This window comes from Lemur catta, chromosome 1, assembly GCF_020740605.2.
Source record: "Lemur catta isolate mLemCat1 chromosome 1, mLemCat1.pri, whole genome shotgun sequence".
Lineage (NCBI taxonomy): Eukaryota > Metazoa > Chordata > Mammalia > Primates > Lemuridae > Lemur > Lemur catta.
In genome coordinates this window covers 258,999,006-259,014,668 of record NC_059128.1, presented here as the reverse complement: position 1 = coordinate 259,014,668, position 15,663 = coordinate 258,999,006, and the positions used below count along the sequence as shown (strand labels likewise).

Genomic DNA, 15,663 nt, shown 5'->3' with positions numbered 1-15,663 from the left:
CCTTTTCTCTCTTCCTGTTTATCTTTCTCCTCCTTCTTCTTCAAAGGATTAGTTAACTTGCAAATGATAGAAACCTGTTTTAAACTAGCTAAAACAACAACAACAAAAAAGGAATTTATTGTATACACCTAACTAAAAATTTTGAACCAAATACTACTGGATCCCTGTACTGAAAAAAAAAATTCCTTTTTTTTTTATGTCCTTATAGCTTGAGATCTTGTAAGAAGAAAGCTACTTTCTTTCCCAGTGTCAGTGTCTCTCCACAGTCAGTAACAACTCTCCCAAAACAATGTTTCATGGACCTATTTGGGTTACACACTCTCCTGTGGTCCATTCCTGGGTCTAGGGTGATTGGGTATTCAGATTTACCTGGGATGGAGAGAGTGTATACCTTTAGAGTTTGCAATAAAAAAATCAATTAGGGTGGTTAGAAGTTTCCAAAAGCAAAGATTGCAGAGCCAATATTAATTGATATTTAATATTGCCATAATATACTCTGAATATTTTTCTTTTTTATATTTTATGTTGACCATTGCCAACATGAGTCAAACTATTGATTTTTATATGTTTATATGATTATACTAAAGTTTTTAATTGGATTTTTTTTCAGTTGCTATCTTCATATTTTTTAGGTAAAATATCACACGCTAAAAAGAATGTCTACATCCTTATGATTAAATCATATTTCTTTATATTGTCTCATTAATAAGTTAGAGTGTTAAAAATAATTCATAGTGTTATAGCAGACTTTTTATACTTTCCCAATTTTAGTTGAAATATGACACTAGTGTTTCATCATTGATATGTTACTAATGGTATGAAATAAGTAGCATTTTATCATTTTAATAAATTATAAATCTTGTTTAACTTATTTAAAATAGTATTAATCAGAAGTGTTTTTTCTTATTCTTGTCTTATGCTACATATTTTTGTGAGTATACTATTTGGGAATTTCGCTTTTAGATTGTTGTATGATTTGGAATGATCTATGGCTCATATATCGTGTGTGTGTGTGTGTGTGTGTGTGTGTGTGTGTTTATATTTGCCCTATCTTTTTGTTTGATATTAAGGCTATTCTAGCTTTTAAAAATGATTTGTTAAGTTGTATAGTTTTCCATTCTTTGCAAAAGTATTGGAATTTTACCATGCTCTAAGGTTTAAAAATTTATCTTTATTCAGGTAAAATTTAAACACAATAAAATGAACACACTTAACTATACACTTTGATGAGTTTTGAAAAAATAGGAGTACTGTATTTACTAAAGTATATAACAACCATGCCAATTAAGATATGAAATATTTCCTGGACCCAGTTAATTCCCTCCCCACCTCTGGTCCCATATAACCTGGACCTGCTTTCTGACATATAGATTAGACATTACTTTTTATATTATAGAATTTCATGTAAATGAAATTAAACAATATGTATTTTTTTGTTTCAGGAGTCTTTTGCTCAGCATAATGTTTTTGTGATTTATCAAAGTTTTGCATCTATAATAAGCTTATCCTTTGTATTGCTGGGTAGCATATTGCACAGATATGCCACAGATTGTTTACCCATATACCTCTTGATTGACATATGTTTTTTTTTCCCCAATTTGGAATAGTTAAGAAAAATAAACTGCTATGAATTTGTTCATGTAGTAGTAAGAACATATTTTTATTTCACATCAGTTAACATCTAGAAGTGAATTTTGGGGGTCATATAAATGCATATTTAACATATGAGAAATTAGCAAACTTTCCCAAAGTGATGTATCATTTGTCATTTTCCCAGTGTATTTACAGTGGTTTCAGTTGCTTTACATCCTCACTAATACTTGGTTTTGTTAGTCTTTTTATAATAATTTTAGCCATTCTACTTGATCTGTAGTGGTATACTATTTGGGTTTTAATTTATGTTTTTATGATGACTAATGATGTTTAGTTTACTGGACATTATAACATCTTTTGTGAAATGTCTCCAATTTTCTTGCCAATTTTTAAAAATTGAGTTGTCTTATTATACACATATGTGGACACATACACAGTCTAGATACAACTACTTTTCAGATGTAAATATTGCAAGCCTGCGTATTTATATTCTTAACAGTGTCCTTGAGGAGCAGACATGTTTTATTATGCCAAAGTCCAATTTATCACTTTTTTTCTGTTTTAATTCTTACTGTGTCTTATCTTAGAAATCCTTGCTTACCTCAAGATTATTAATATTTTCTCTAAATATTTCGTACACATAGCCTATTCCCTGCCAGAAAATGAGGCTGAAAGAAAGTAAGCGGAGTTGAGAGAATGAGAGGGAAAAAGTATGGATCTAAATTCTCTTTTACTCTAGACCTGGTTTAACGCCATTACAACTAAAGTCTACTCTTCCAGGATGTCTACTGAATGTCCCTACTGTTTATTAAGCTCTCTCTACCCCAGCTAGTTGAAACTTCAGTGTCTCTTAGCCTATTGTGACCCCTGGAATTGTTCAGCTTACAGTTCTTTGTGGTTCCATTCTATGCATGCATAGGTTTGTATTCCGCAATTTTCAGATTTCAGAGCTCTTCCTCTGCATGGCTTCTTCCTCTCTTGCACTCTGCTTTCAAATTCTAGTTGGCTCGGTCCCCTCAAACTCCAGTGTTTCTCCCCAACTTGGCAAGACTGCCATTCTCTGATTGAGTTCACCTTTCCTGCACTGCAGTCTGGAACTGCCTCCAGGCAGAAAGCTATTAGATCCTATGGTTCAAATAATTTGTTTCCCTTCTTTCAGATATCACAATCCCGTGCTTTTTGTTGTCCAATGTCTAAACTTTTTTCCAATGTCTAAACTTTTTTCCATATATTTTACAGAAGTAAGGCAAATCTGACATAAAATAGCCATCATGACAAGAACTGGATTCTGAAAGTTTCTGTTTTGTTTTAATTGTGGTAAAACATACATAAAAATTTACCATCGTAGTCATCTTTAAGTGTCCAGTTTAGTGGCATTAACTACATGCACATTGTCGTGCAACCATTATCACCATCCATCTTGATAATTTTTTATCTTCCCAAACTGAACCTCTGTACCCATTAAACAATAATTCCCCATTTCTCCTGTTCCCTTAGCCATGGCAATCAGCATTCTACTTTCTGTATCTGTAAATTGACTACTCTAGGTACCACATGTAAGTAAAATCATATGGTATTTGTCCTTCTATAGCTTGATGATTTTCATTTGGCATAATATCTTCAGAGTTATTCTGCATTATATCATGTGTCAGAATCTCCTTCCTTTCCAAGGCTGAATAACAGTCCATTGTATGTATATACCAGATTTTGTTTATATATTCATCTATTGGTGAATAGTTGGGTTGCTTCCACCTTTTGGCTACTGTGAATAATGCTACTATAAACATGGGTATACAAATATTTCTTTGAGTTCCTGCTTCAATCTTTTGAGTGTACATAAGAAGTGGAATTGCTGGATCATACAGTAATTCTACTTTTAATTTTTTAGGAGCCACCATATTGTTTTCCATAGCACCTGCACCATTTTGTATCCCCATCAGCAATGTGCAAGGGTTCCAATTTCTGTACATCCTTGCCAACAGTTATTTTCTGTTTTCTTTTTACTAGTAAGTATCTTAATGGGTTGGAAGTGGTATCTCATTTTAGTTTTGATTTACATATCCCTAATTGTTAGTGATGTTGAGTATCTTTTCATGAGCTTGTTGACCATTTGTATATCTTCCTTGATATGTCTATTCAAGTTCTTTGCTCATTTTTAATTGAGTTGTGTTTTAGTTGTTGAGTTATAGAGGTTCTTTATATGTCCTGGATATTAATCTTTTATAAGAGATATGATTTATAAATATTTTCTCCCATTCAGTGGGTTGCCTTTCACTCTGTTGATAATGTCCTTTGATGCATAGATGTTTTAAATTTTGATCAAGTCCAATTTATCTAATTTTTCTTTTGTTGCCTGTGGGGTTTTTTTGTAATATTTAAGAAATCATTGCTAAATCCAGTGTAATAAAGATTTTTCCCTATGTTTGCTTCTAAGAGTTTTTACTATTTTAGGTCTATAATGTATTAATATTTCTTGGTCTCTTGCAGCAGTTTTTAACTTAAACTTATTTTGTTTGATATTTAGTAACAGCATTTCTGCTATCCTTTGTTTACTTTTTGCATTGAATATCTTTTTCCATCCTTTAACTTTCAACCTATACATGTCTGTAGATCTAAAATGAGTTTCTTATAGATAGTGTATAGTTGGATACTGTTTTTTAATCCATTCTGCCAATCTGTGTCTTTAATTGGGGGTTCAGGGGTGGTTAATCCATCTACATTCAAAGTAATTACTGATAATGAAGCACTTTTGCCATTTTGTTATTAGTATTCTGTATGTCTTAAAGCCTTTTTGTCTCTCATTTCCTCCATTTTTGTCTTCCTTTGTGTTTAGTTGATTTTTTAGCAGCATATTTTGATTCCCCTCTCATTTCCTTTCTTATATATTCTATAGATATTTTCTTTGTTGTTACCATGGGGATTACAAATAATAACCTAAAGTTGTAACATCCTTTCTTAAATTGATACTAACTTGACTCCAATAACAAAACAAACAAACAAAAAACACCCCTGTACTCCTTTACAGCTCAGTTCTCTCCTACTTTATGTGACTGATGACACGAGTTACATCTTTATATATTGTGCACCAATTAACATAAATTTATAGTAATTTTTATGCATTTGTCTTTTAAATACTGTAGAAAATAAAAAGAAAAGCTACAAGTCGAAATTACAATAATACTGTCTTTTATATTTTTCGTGTTTTTTACCTTTACTGGAGAACTTTATATTTTCTTATGACTTCTAGTTACTAATCGAGTGTGCTTTCATTTCTATCTGAAGGACTTGCGTTAGCATTTCATGTAGTGCAGGTCTAGTGGCAGTGAACTCCCAGCTTTTGTTTGTCTAGGAATGTTTTAATTCTCCCTTATTTTTGAAGGATAATTTTTCTGCATGTAGAATTCCAGGTTGATAGATATTTCTTTCAGCAGTTTAAATATATCTTCCCACAGCCTTCTGGCCTGCAAGGTTCCTGCTGAGAGATACACTGACAATCTTACTGGACACTGAACATGGTCTTATGTCTGTAGTTCTACTTAGGAGGCTGAAGAAGAAGGATGTCTTGAGCACAGAGTTTGAGACTGCAGTGAGTGATGATTATGCTCTGCACTCCAGACTGGGCAACAGAGACTGTGTCTCTTGAAAACAAACAAACAAAAAGCAACAACAACAACAAAAAACTTATGGGTGATCCCTGTAAGTTTTTGATGCCTAAAATTTTATTTTTATTTCTATTCCTGAAATCTAACAAGATTAAGTCAATTTAATGCTCTTTAAGAGTTTAACAATACACTAGTTTAGCTGTTTTCTATCATTTGATAACCTTTGTTTTTATTCTCTTTACCTGATATTAATATTGCCAATGAAGTCAATTATATGATGTCACAATAATGCTAAAGTAAAAACAAAACCAAAAACCAAAACAACAACAAAATAAAACCCCAAACCCTCAGTCCATTTGATGTAAGCAGCTATTGCTCACACTGTGGGAGTCAGGTGGGAGTTGGTTAGGAAGCACTGCTCTTCTTGGTTGGGTTCACTAGCATGTCTGGCTGTTGACTGACTCTCAATCAGCTGGGGTGACTCGTGACTAGCACACTGGGAAACTTTGCTCCTTTACACCTGTCTCTTGTCTACTAGCAAGCCAAACTATGGGTGTTTTTATGATGATGGCACAGTTGAGGGAGGCCAAGCCCCTATGTACAAGTTCATTTCAAGCCTCTGTTTGCATTACATCTCCTAAGGTCCAATTTGCTAGGACAAGTCCTATGTTTATGTCTATTTCAAGGAGTGGGGTAAGTTACTTCACTTATGATATAACTCAGAGTTTCAAGGCAAATAACATGGATTCAGGAAAGAGTGATGAATTGGAGCCATCATTGAACTATAACACATTAAACTACTTACCTTTTATTTTGTGTAGAATATACTTCTCCATTTATTTAAAATTTTCTGTGTACTTCCTTTAAGTATTTTTTTACAAAAGCAGAATTTTTTGCTTTTTAATAGAGAGGGTTTACACAAGTTCATCACTGTTCACATATCATCTGTATTTTTTCTCTAGTGTAATTTTTATCATTTTGTTTTATGCTTTTTACTTTATATTTCCTTTTCCATTTCACCTTGCCTTTTGCATATATACATTATTTTGCTATAGTGTTATATTTTTAGTGTGTAGAAATTTATGTGTGCTATTCTATATAGTGCAGCAGTTAACATTTAATGTTTTTAATATCCTTTTAAGCCCATACTTATCCACTTCTTAAAGTCAAAAAAATTAAAATCTTATAAATCCCTTAGTTGAGGAATTTTTACACCATGCTTACTTCCTCTCTATACTCCTTTTAACCAACATTCCCATCTTATCAGTATAATTTGGACATAGTGTAAAAAAATAACTTTTGATATTGCATTTTTGTTTTACCCAGTTTTATAATATTTAAATGTAAATCAGTATCTAACTTGTTTCCATGATCACTTTCAATCTTTTTATACTGTGAGTTTTTCTGGATCTTGTCTTCAATAAATCTAACATTTATTGAACTGTGACAATGCCAGGAACTGTACTATATCATTTATGAGTGCCATATTTTAGGAAAGGTATAAAATTATTATGCCACAAACCCTTCTACTTATAACCTTCATTCGTTACACTTTTATCTGATGTTTTGTTTTAGAAGAGAAATATGAAGTCATCAGAACTTTATTCCTTCCTACAAATAGAGATTTGTAACTTGGATTTTCTGCCTTGATATTTTTAGGATATTTTTCTCTTTCATCGAAATCCAAACCAGTTTCTAGGAAGTCTCTTGGTGAGTTTCATTATCTGATTTTCCCTAGGGTATGGTGAGCATTTTTCATTTGCAAACCCTGGTATGCAATTATTTCCTTAATTATTGTAGCTACTGCCCTCTCCCCTCCCAAGAAATTGCCTCCCCTGGAACAGCAGTCATTTTTAATATAAATCATTAATCCCTGTACTATATATGTGTTTGCCTTCATAATTTGGACTCTTTCTTCCTTCATTTCTTACTATAAGTAGAGCTTTCCATGTTTGTTATAGCATTTATAATGTGAATTTTTATTCTGCAATTGAATTTTTACCTTTTCTGAATGGAAATATTTCATTATTCCATTTTCATCTGATTTTGTAGATTTGTTTTGGGTGATGATTTCTTCCTCTTACTTTTATCACAGAGATTCTACTGGCTTATTCCTCATTACTCATTTGAGGGCTGGGTAAAATCTACTTTGGCTTGGAATGAACCGGCAGTTTGGAAGTATTGATTGCATTTGGCTCTTGTCCAAGTTCCAGTTGATGAAAAGACAGATGTACATGATTTCCTACACAATTTGCACAGTATTACAAGAATTTATATTGCACTGTGGTTCAATATATGTTTCCTCTCCACTCCCTCATCCCCTGCTATTTAGAACAGATGAAAATAACTTGTCCAGGTATCTCTCAGCTGCCTGGGAATTGAATAAAGGTCTTGCTTCTCCTTCATTGCCTTCCTCCTTTTTCTTCTTCTAAATAATTAGATCAATATTGTATACATACTTGAAAGCTAAAATTATTGTAAATAATGCATATCATCTCCAATGTTAAAATAATATATGTTAGCTCCTTTTTCTGGCTGTTTTTCTTGGCATAGATTCTTAGAAGTTGAATTACTGAGATAAAGTGTACTAATATAATACTTTTGTGAATTTTTAATATGGATTGACAAATTGCTTTCCCAAATAGTTTTACCAAATTAAAATTCCAAAAGCAATATGAGCACATGCTTTCATAAAAAAAAACAATAAAACAAAAAAACACTCTTGGGATTATGTGCTTGATATGAAAAAATTACATTTATAAAAAACTATGAAAAAGAGAAAAAAGAAAGAAACCGTGGTTTCACTGCCTAGCAGTTACTATACTATTTCTATTAATTTGGCTTAGTAATTTTATTTTCTGCCCTCATTCTCTTTAATATGATAGATAGGTAAACAGATAGATAGATAGATAGTAGATGTAATATACACATGAAAGAGAATACTATAATTGTGAGATTTAAGGTGCTTTATATTCCGTGCTATTATATATAACCCTGTGATTAATGTCTTTACACTTAATATAAATGGTTTATTTCATTAATATAAATCCTAAAAAAAAACAAGAAAAGGAAGTATTTGTTAAGTTTACACATGTAAAATTTCAAAAGAATGCTGTATCAACTTATGATCTCAACATTCATGTATATGGATATTTGTTATTTACCCTCACCAGTATTGAGTATTAGAAAAACGTTTCCATTTTTTAAATTTTATAGGGAAATATGATACCTTATTGTTTTGATTTGTATTCATTTGATCACTAGTCAGGTAAAATATATTTTTTCTAATGCTTACCTATATGTAAGTGCTATTCTGTAAACCTTCTGTTAAAGTTCATAATTACCTTATCTACTTTCATTAGTGTGTATGACACTTTCTTTTTTGAAAATATTAGTGATTTCCATCACACCCATTGCTCTTGTTTTTTATTTTGTAAAGATAAAAAATTATCCTTAATGTTTAAACAATTACATTTATTTATATTTTCAATTGTAAATTTTTTATTTGTTTGTTCAGAATGTCTTTTTCCTAATCAATTTGTTACTTTAAACATTGTAGTTGCTCAGTCAATCATGTTGAAGGGCTGATGATATGAAATCCTCTCCACCCTCTGCATTCAATTAAGTTCTTTACAACAGCAACAGGAATCAAATACTGTCCCAGTTCTCAGCTTAACTGACATTTTCTTATTTCAGACAACAAAAGACCATGCCTTGAATTTTCTCAGCTAAATGTAAAGGATTCCTTCAGAGATTTATTTAATCCCAGAATAGAGATAATTCTGATGATGTATACAAGGAACAACCTAAACTGTGCTGAACCGCTATTTGAGCACAATAACTCACTTAATATTAATTTCAACACACAAAAGAAAACAGTTTGGCTTATTCATGGATACAGACCAATGGGTTCCATTCCATCATGGCTTCAGAACTTTCTAAGGATTTTGTTGAATGAAGAAGATGTGAACATAATCGTAGTAGACTGGAACCGGGGTGCTACAACTTTTATTTACAATAGAGCAGTTAAAAACACCAGAAAAGTTGCTGAGAATTTGAGTAGGCACATTAAAAATCTTTTGGTAAGTTTGGGAATTTTATGCACTATACATGCTATGCAATATACAGTGTGTTATGCAGTACCACAAAGTGGTAATAAAATATATAATTTTTCCCCATACCCATTAAGAATTACTGCTTTGATGTACTAATGTATTAAGCCATCTTTTTTTTGTCTGACTAAATGGATAATTATATAATTAGACATGACCTGTCTTATTTTTTTAAAAAAAAATCTTAAAGATTCAGTTACTATGTTCTTTTAAGATTTTTTTTTAACTATACCTGTACCTACTTCAGGATAAAGTATTGATTTTATAGGGACAGAGGGGATAAACTTTACAATTGTTACAATCTTTAGATATCTTTTTGAAGATATGGCTAACATATTTATAGTTAATCAAGTGTGAATTATTAAAAGTGAGGGAAAAAGCAGCTTGAAAGTAACATTTTTGTCAGCACTGGAGACAGTTCCATTCAAGTCTGCTCGGGGTTTGGATGGGTCAGGTAAGTTCAGGTCAGTTCCAGGCGATGTTAGTTTGAATGATTCTCTTTTGCTAGATCTGTGTCTATCCTAAGAGAAAGGTGGTGTGATGGGTACTTGAGAGAAAGATGGGTGATATATGATTTGGGGGTATTATGGGGCTTGAAATTTGTACTTCAGTTATATTGTGCTGAACTTTCAAGCTTCTGATAAAATTGAACAAACATAACAATCCAAGAAGTGGTTACATGTAGATGTTGTGAGTCAGACTGGATGGGTTCAATGTCCAAATCCATCTCTCATCATGTGTGTGACTTTGAGCAATCATATACCTCTCTGTGCTGTGTTTCCTTATTTGTACATTTAGGATAACAAAATTTTATAATAATATTTATATAAATATATATATAAACAAGTAATCAGCTTTGGTTACTATTTTTACCTCTTCAAATTTGGAGAAAACCATATCATCTCTGTAGAGAGGCAGAAGAGGTAATTGATTCACCCATTCTTACCAATAGTTTATTAATTGCATAATTGATTTTTCCTGATGATAGTGGTCTTTTCCCTAACTAATAAACATGTACCTGAAAGAGTGGAAAATGTGAAGGTTAAATAGGGAAATTTAGGAAAATTTTTAAAAATTAGGAAAATTTGTAGTATTAGATACATTTCATATTAAAGAGAAGGGATATAAACATCAGTAGTACTAAAGTATGGAGAGATACTTCCTCAGGATTTTGGGCATTACTGTGAGAAATTTGAAGAAAATCATCACTCTGGGTCTGGAAAGCCTGATTCTAGTTTTTCATTAGTGGCAAATGCTCCACATCCTTCTATAAGCCATCAGATATGCCATTATGTAGGCTGAACAATGATCTGCCTACAAGTTTCCTGTTAGCTCCCTGAGAGTATGGTGGAAGAAGTATGCCCTAATGTAGACTCCCAATGCCACCTTTCACAGGCTGAGACTATGAGGTGTTCAAATCTTGGCCCTGGAAGTTTAGATTCCATCATATTTCAGCTTGTGATTAGGGGAAATCACTTAAAATCCATGAACCTCCTAGGATGATCATTCCACTTTTACTAGTCTTCCTAAGGTTTTTTGACACAATCTTATCAGATAAAACAAGGTTAGCAGATCAGCATAAATTCTGGAGTCAAACAGAGCTGGGTTTGTGTCTTAGTACATTTAGGCTGCTATAACAAAATACCGTAGACTGGGTACCTTATAAACAACAAAAATTTATTTCTCACAGTTTTGGAGGCTGAGAAGTCCAAGGGCAAGGCACCTAAAGATTTGGTGTCTGGGGAGGGCTTAACTGCTGATTTATAGATAGTGCCTTTTCATTGAGTCCTCACATAGTGGAAGAGTAAAAGGAGCTCCCTCAGGCCTCTTTTCTCAGGACACTAATCCCATTCATGAGGGCTCCACCCTCATTACATAATCCTTTTACCTCTAAGAAGGCCCCACCTCTAAATACTATCACCTTGGGGGTTAAGATTTCAACATGTGAATTTGAGGAGGACACAAATATTCAGACCATAGCTGCTTAAAATCCATCTTTTCCCTTTATAGATATACGTGGCTTTGGGCAAGTAGTTAAGCTCTGACACTGTTTGCTTAATAAAATGGGAATGCTCAAATATTATTTATTTAGCATTTAATAGGTACCAGAGACATTTAGGCAATAGGATAAAAATGAATAACTCATGAGGCATTTGGGAATATTAAATATAAGATTTATAAGGCACCTATCAAGGTAGCTAGCACAAAGTAAATAGTAACATTATTATAAAATGCATTGTTAATTTACATATCTATATAAGAGACAAAAATTTTAAAATTTTAAATAAAATTTAATGGCATTATTATTAAAAATGAATAGAGAAAAATCAAATATTTTATGGCAAAAGTTGAACAAATACACAGTTGTTTTGAAACTATAAAGTTTCCCTCCCTATCTTCCAGAAATGAATTAAACCAGAAAAAAATTTTTAAATATTGATGGATGGTGCATGATATGTGATTACTTGAAATGAATATTGTAACACTGCATTTTCAATTGCAGAAGCATGGAGCATCTCTTGACAATTTTCATTTCATAGGTGTGAGCTTAGGGGCTCATATTAGTGGATTTGTTGGAAAGACATTTCATGGCCAACTCGGGAGAATAACAGGTAAAACTACTGTTTGTAAAATTATTGTTTTAGCACACTTTTAATCAACAGAAGTTACCTTATTTAAAATTTAACATTTACAATAATTAAACATTTTTTTCTATATTATAGTCAAACTAGTCTTCATTTTAGTTAAAATTGAAAGTCTTATGTATTTAACACAGCTGAAGTTACCCAGATGGAAATGGGAGAAAAAGATTTATTTCTGCACTCCTATCTACATTTTAAGGACACATTATTGTAAGAATACAGAGGAAAATTTGGCCCACTAAATAGAAAATACTTCATGTATTAGCTAGCTATGTATTAAACTCTGTATCTGATTTTCACAAACTTGGATATATTTCAATTCTTCAAAAATTTTACTTGAATATCAGAAGAGAATCAAGGGTTGGTATCCAAGTTCAAGGGCTTCTGAATCCCAGTTTCCCTCATATTTCCATAACAAAGTTACTGCATCCAGAAAGGTCAGTAAAGGAGTAATGCTGACATGGATTTTCACTCTTTCCTCTGGGGGGTGTTAGTAATTTTAGAAATAAAAGGATAATATTCCTCTCCAACCGATTTACCTCTTTTCTTTATTGATTTCTCTGTCCATAGAAGATTTGTAATAATTTCAAGTGTGAATAAAAGGTATTAAGAGTCTTCAGTTAAATTGCCAAAAAAGGGGGATGAGAGAGGTGAATAACTTACATAGATAGTTAGGATCTTTATAAACCTTAAGGATACCCTGACTTACTCTGATCAGTTTTAATGTTAACCCCATTGTACATATGTAAAAACTGAGGTTAAATAAATGAATATAGGATGGTCACAAAGCCACATCTAAGCCAGGATTTATACAAACATTTTTGGCACCTAAAGCCCATTCCCCTTCAATGACCATACTTGCTCAATTTAAACTGGTGGTGATCCTACTTTTATTTTAAATTGTGTTTACACATATTAGTCTAGTTTGAATGACCCCAACTACCAGGCAACTGCTTTGGTTTAAAAGCAAATGTGGAAGTTCTATATCAGAATAATTTACAGGAAGAGAGAAGTTTCTGTCTCATTCAGTCAAGTGGGCTAAATAAAATAGGGATAATAGAAGGGCCTCAGATGAACAACATTATATTTTACTTTTTAAAAGATCTTATCAAGGTGATTTTTTCTTCCACGGCATAAATGTTCTGAAAGAACTAAATTTTAGCCCCTCCCCCATCTTTTTGATACTCTCCAGAAGGTCATGAGCTTAGATTTTTATTTAGAATTTAAAATACCACCAAAATAATATCCATACTCCATGGAATTTTTAATATATTTTTCTTTTAAGAGTGTATGGGCAATGCCTGTGAGAAATGAATGATAAGATAATAATATGTTTTACCCCATAGCCCAAATTACATTTGGCACCTAAAAAAGCATTTTAGACCTACAGATATATGCACAGTGAACTATTCATAGTAAAGTATAGAGTTCAAGAGAGGACAAGATGGTATTCATTATTTCCTTCCCCACCTTATGAAAAGCAGTAGTTATTATTAAATATAAAGTTATTACTGGTTTACTCCTAATTACTTCTTAAATAAAAATGCTCCAAAAAATGCTACAATATTTTGTTGAGGCCTCTGTAGTGTGGCTTAACTTGATAACCTCTGAAGATTAGTAGTATTACTCAAATAATGAAGGTACTTGCTATTCATCCACTTTCATTTATCATTGGATATGTTGTTGGATAGATTTAAACTAAAACTACAAATGCTTATTATGCTTATCATGTAATAATAATGCAAGAATGTAATATAATTAACACTGTAGACTTGATTAGATTGATAGTTTTTTTTCTTTCATTTCAGGTCTTGACCCGGCTGGCCCAAAATTCTCTGGAAAACCATCATATAGCAGATTAGATTACACTGATGCGAAGTTTGTGGATGTCATACATTCTGATTCCAATGGTAACCATGCAGGATTTATGGCTTAATTATTTGAAAGTGGAAAAAGTAAATGTAGACTCTGAGGAAGAGGAGAACATAGGAGGAGGAAGTGTTGTAGATGAAATGATTTAAAATCCATAATTATAGAATGAAAATATTTTCCACTAGCAATATTTCTTGGGGTTAGTGGTTTCCTGCATTGTCAAATGGCATTCTTTTTCTTCAGCTTACCTCCTTCAGGTTTTAAGAAGTGTCATTTCATCCTAAAACACTGAAATAGAGAATAGTTTATCCTGTTTATGCTATTAACAATTTTATTGATTTGATCACATTTCCCCCAATTTTTAATATTCCTGATATGTTTAGGTTGACTGTCTCTCCACTTGTTTTCTTGCTGTGATGTATATCAACCAGAACTGAGCACAGCATTTCAGCCATAGATAAAGAGTGGTTATCCATAGAGGTACAGAAGTAATTATTCTATCTTACCCAAACATCCCTAACAGGGTATTGGAGTTTTTGCAAGAGTACATTGGACAGACACCTCTAAGGAATAAACTGTCATTATGCCTTTTCTGATTTGAATCTGATAATTCTAATATATATATAAAATACTTCCCATACATTAGGCAGTGTTTGAAGTGCTTTGTGTGATCTTCTAAGTCCCTGTGAGATAGTTAATCATTACCATTCCCCTTTTACAGATGGGGAAACTAGAGTCAAGGTCATAAGGCTAATGAGTGGCACAACCAGAATTTGAGATCTACCTTTTGATTCCAGTGTCTGCATTTAACCAATATGTTATTCTGATTAACTGAATCAGAATAACAGTGAAACAGTGCGTTGCAGTTGTGGATATGGGAGGGTATGGTGAGAGAGAGAGACGAGAAGAAGTGACATTAAAACTGCTCTTATTTCCCTGTTTCCTCAGGTTTTCTTTCTCTTTTATCTAGGTAATATAACTGCTCCCAGATTATTCTGAATTTATCTTGCAGTGATCCATACCAGTTATTTTTTGTTTGTATGTGAAATATATAAATGCCGTAGATGACAATTTTTCAACTCCCATGACTACATGTCCATTAGACTTATAATGGAAGAATCCTGCTCCTTTTTTTTTTTTTTTGGAATGTGGTTTCACCTACTTTTTATAAGAAGTCAATGACTAAACAATCATAGTTTTAGTATGATACTTCAAACTTTCATGTCTTTTTTTATTTCTAGCTCTTTATATCAACTTAGCATATCCACACACAACACACCTATTGACCAATTTCTCTGTATTCCCTTGCCTTAACGCTTTCTGAAACTCTAACTTTAATTCTGCCAATGACCTTTTGAACTACCTCTTCACACTTTTTGTTATTTTTGTTTGCATATCATAAAAAAGCATCTTGGATTATCTTATATTTGCAACCTCTTTTTAAATGTTTTAAAATTTTTTAATTATTATGGGTACATATTAGTTGCATATATTCACAGGTACACATGACATTTTGATATAGGCATACAATGTGTGATAGTCAAGTCAGGGTAATCGGGTTATCTGTCACCTCAAGTGCTTATCATTTCTTTGTCTTAGGAACATTTTTATGTCACTCTTTTTGATAATTTCAAATAAACAATAACTTGTTGTTAACTATAGTCACCCCATTGTACTATCAAATGCTAGATCTTGGTCATTCTAACTATATTTTTACACCCTTTAATTATCCCCACTTCATCTTTTGATGACTCAACATATCATGTCTAATCTGCCACTAGATACCACATAGTCGGCACCTTTGATTTATCTTTTTATGACAATCACTAATAAGGACCACAG

At 32.4% G+C, this 15,663-nt stretch overlaps 1 protein-coding gene across 2 annotated transcripts in view; it reads left to right on the top strand.

Annotated features, from left to right (window-relative positions):
* LIPI (lipase I) overlaps positions 1-15,663 on the top strand; it is a 57,882-nt gene that overhangs the window by 5,853 nt on the left and 36,366 nt on the right. The window contains exons 2-4 of one of the 2 annotated variants that reach the window (XM_045540459.1): positions 8,892-9,277; positions 11,811-11,919; positions 13,758-13,859. In XM_045540459.1, the coding sequence (XP_045396415.1) occupies positions 8,892-9,277; positions 11,811-11,919; positions 13,758-13,859 (597 nt within the window). The remainder of the gene's footprint in view (positions 1-8,891; positions 9,278-11,810; positions 11,920-13,757; positions 13,860-15,663) is intronic. The other variant, XM_045540460.1, reaches the window with a different exon arrangement.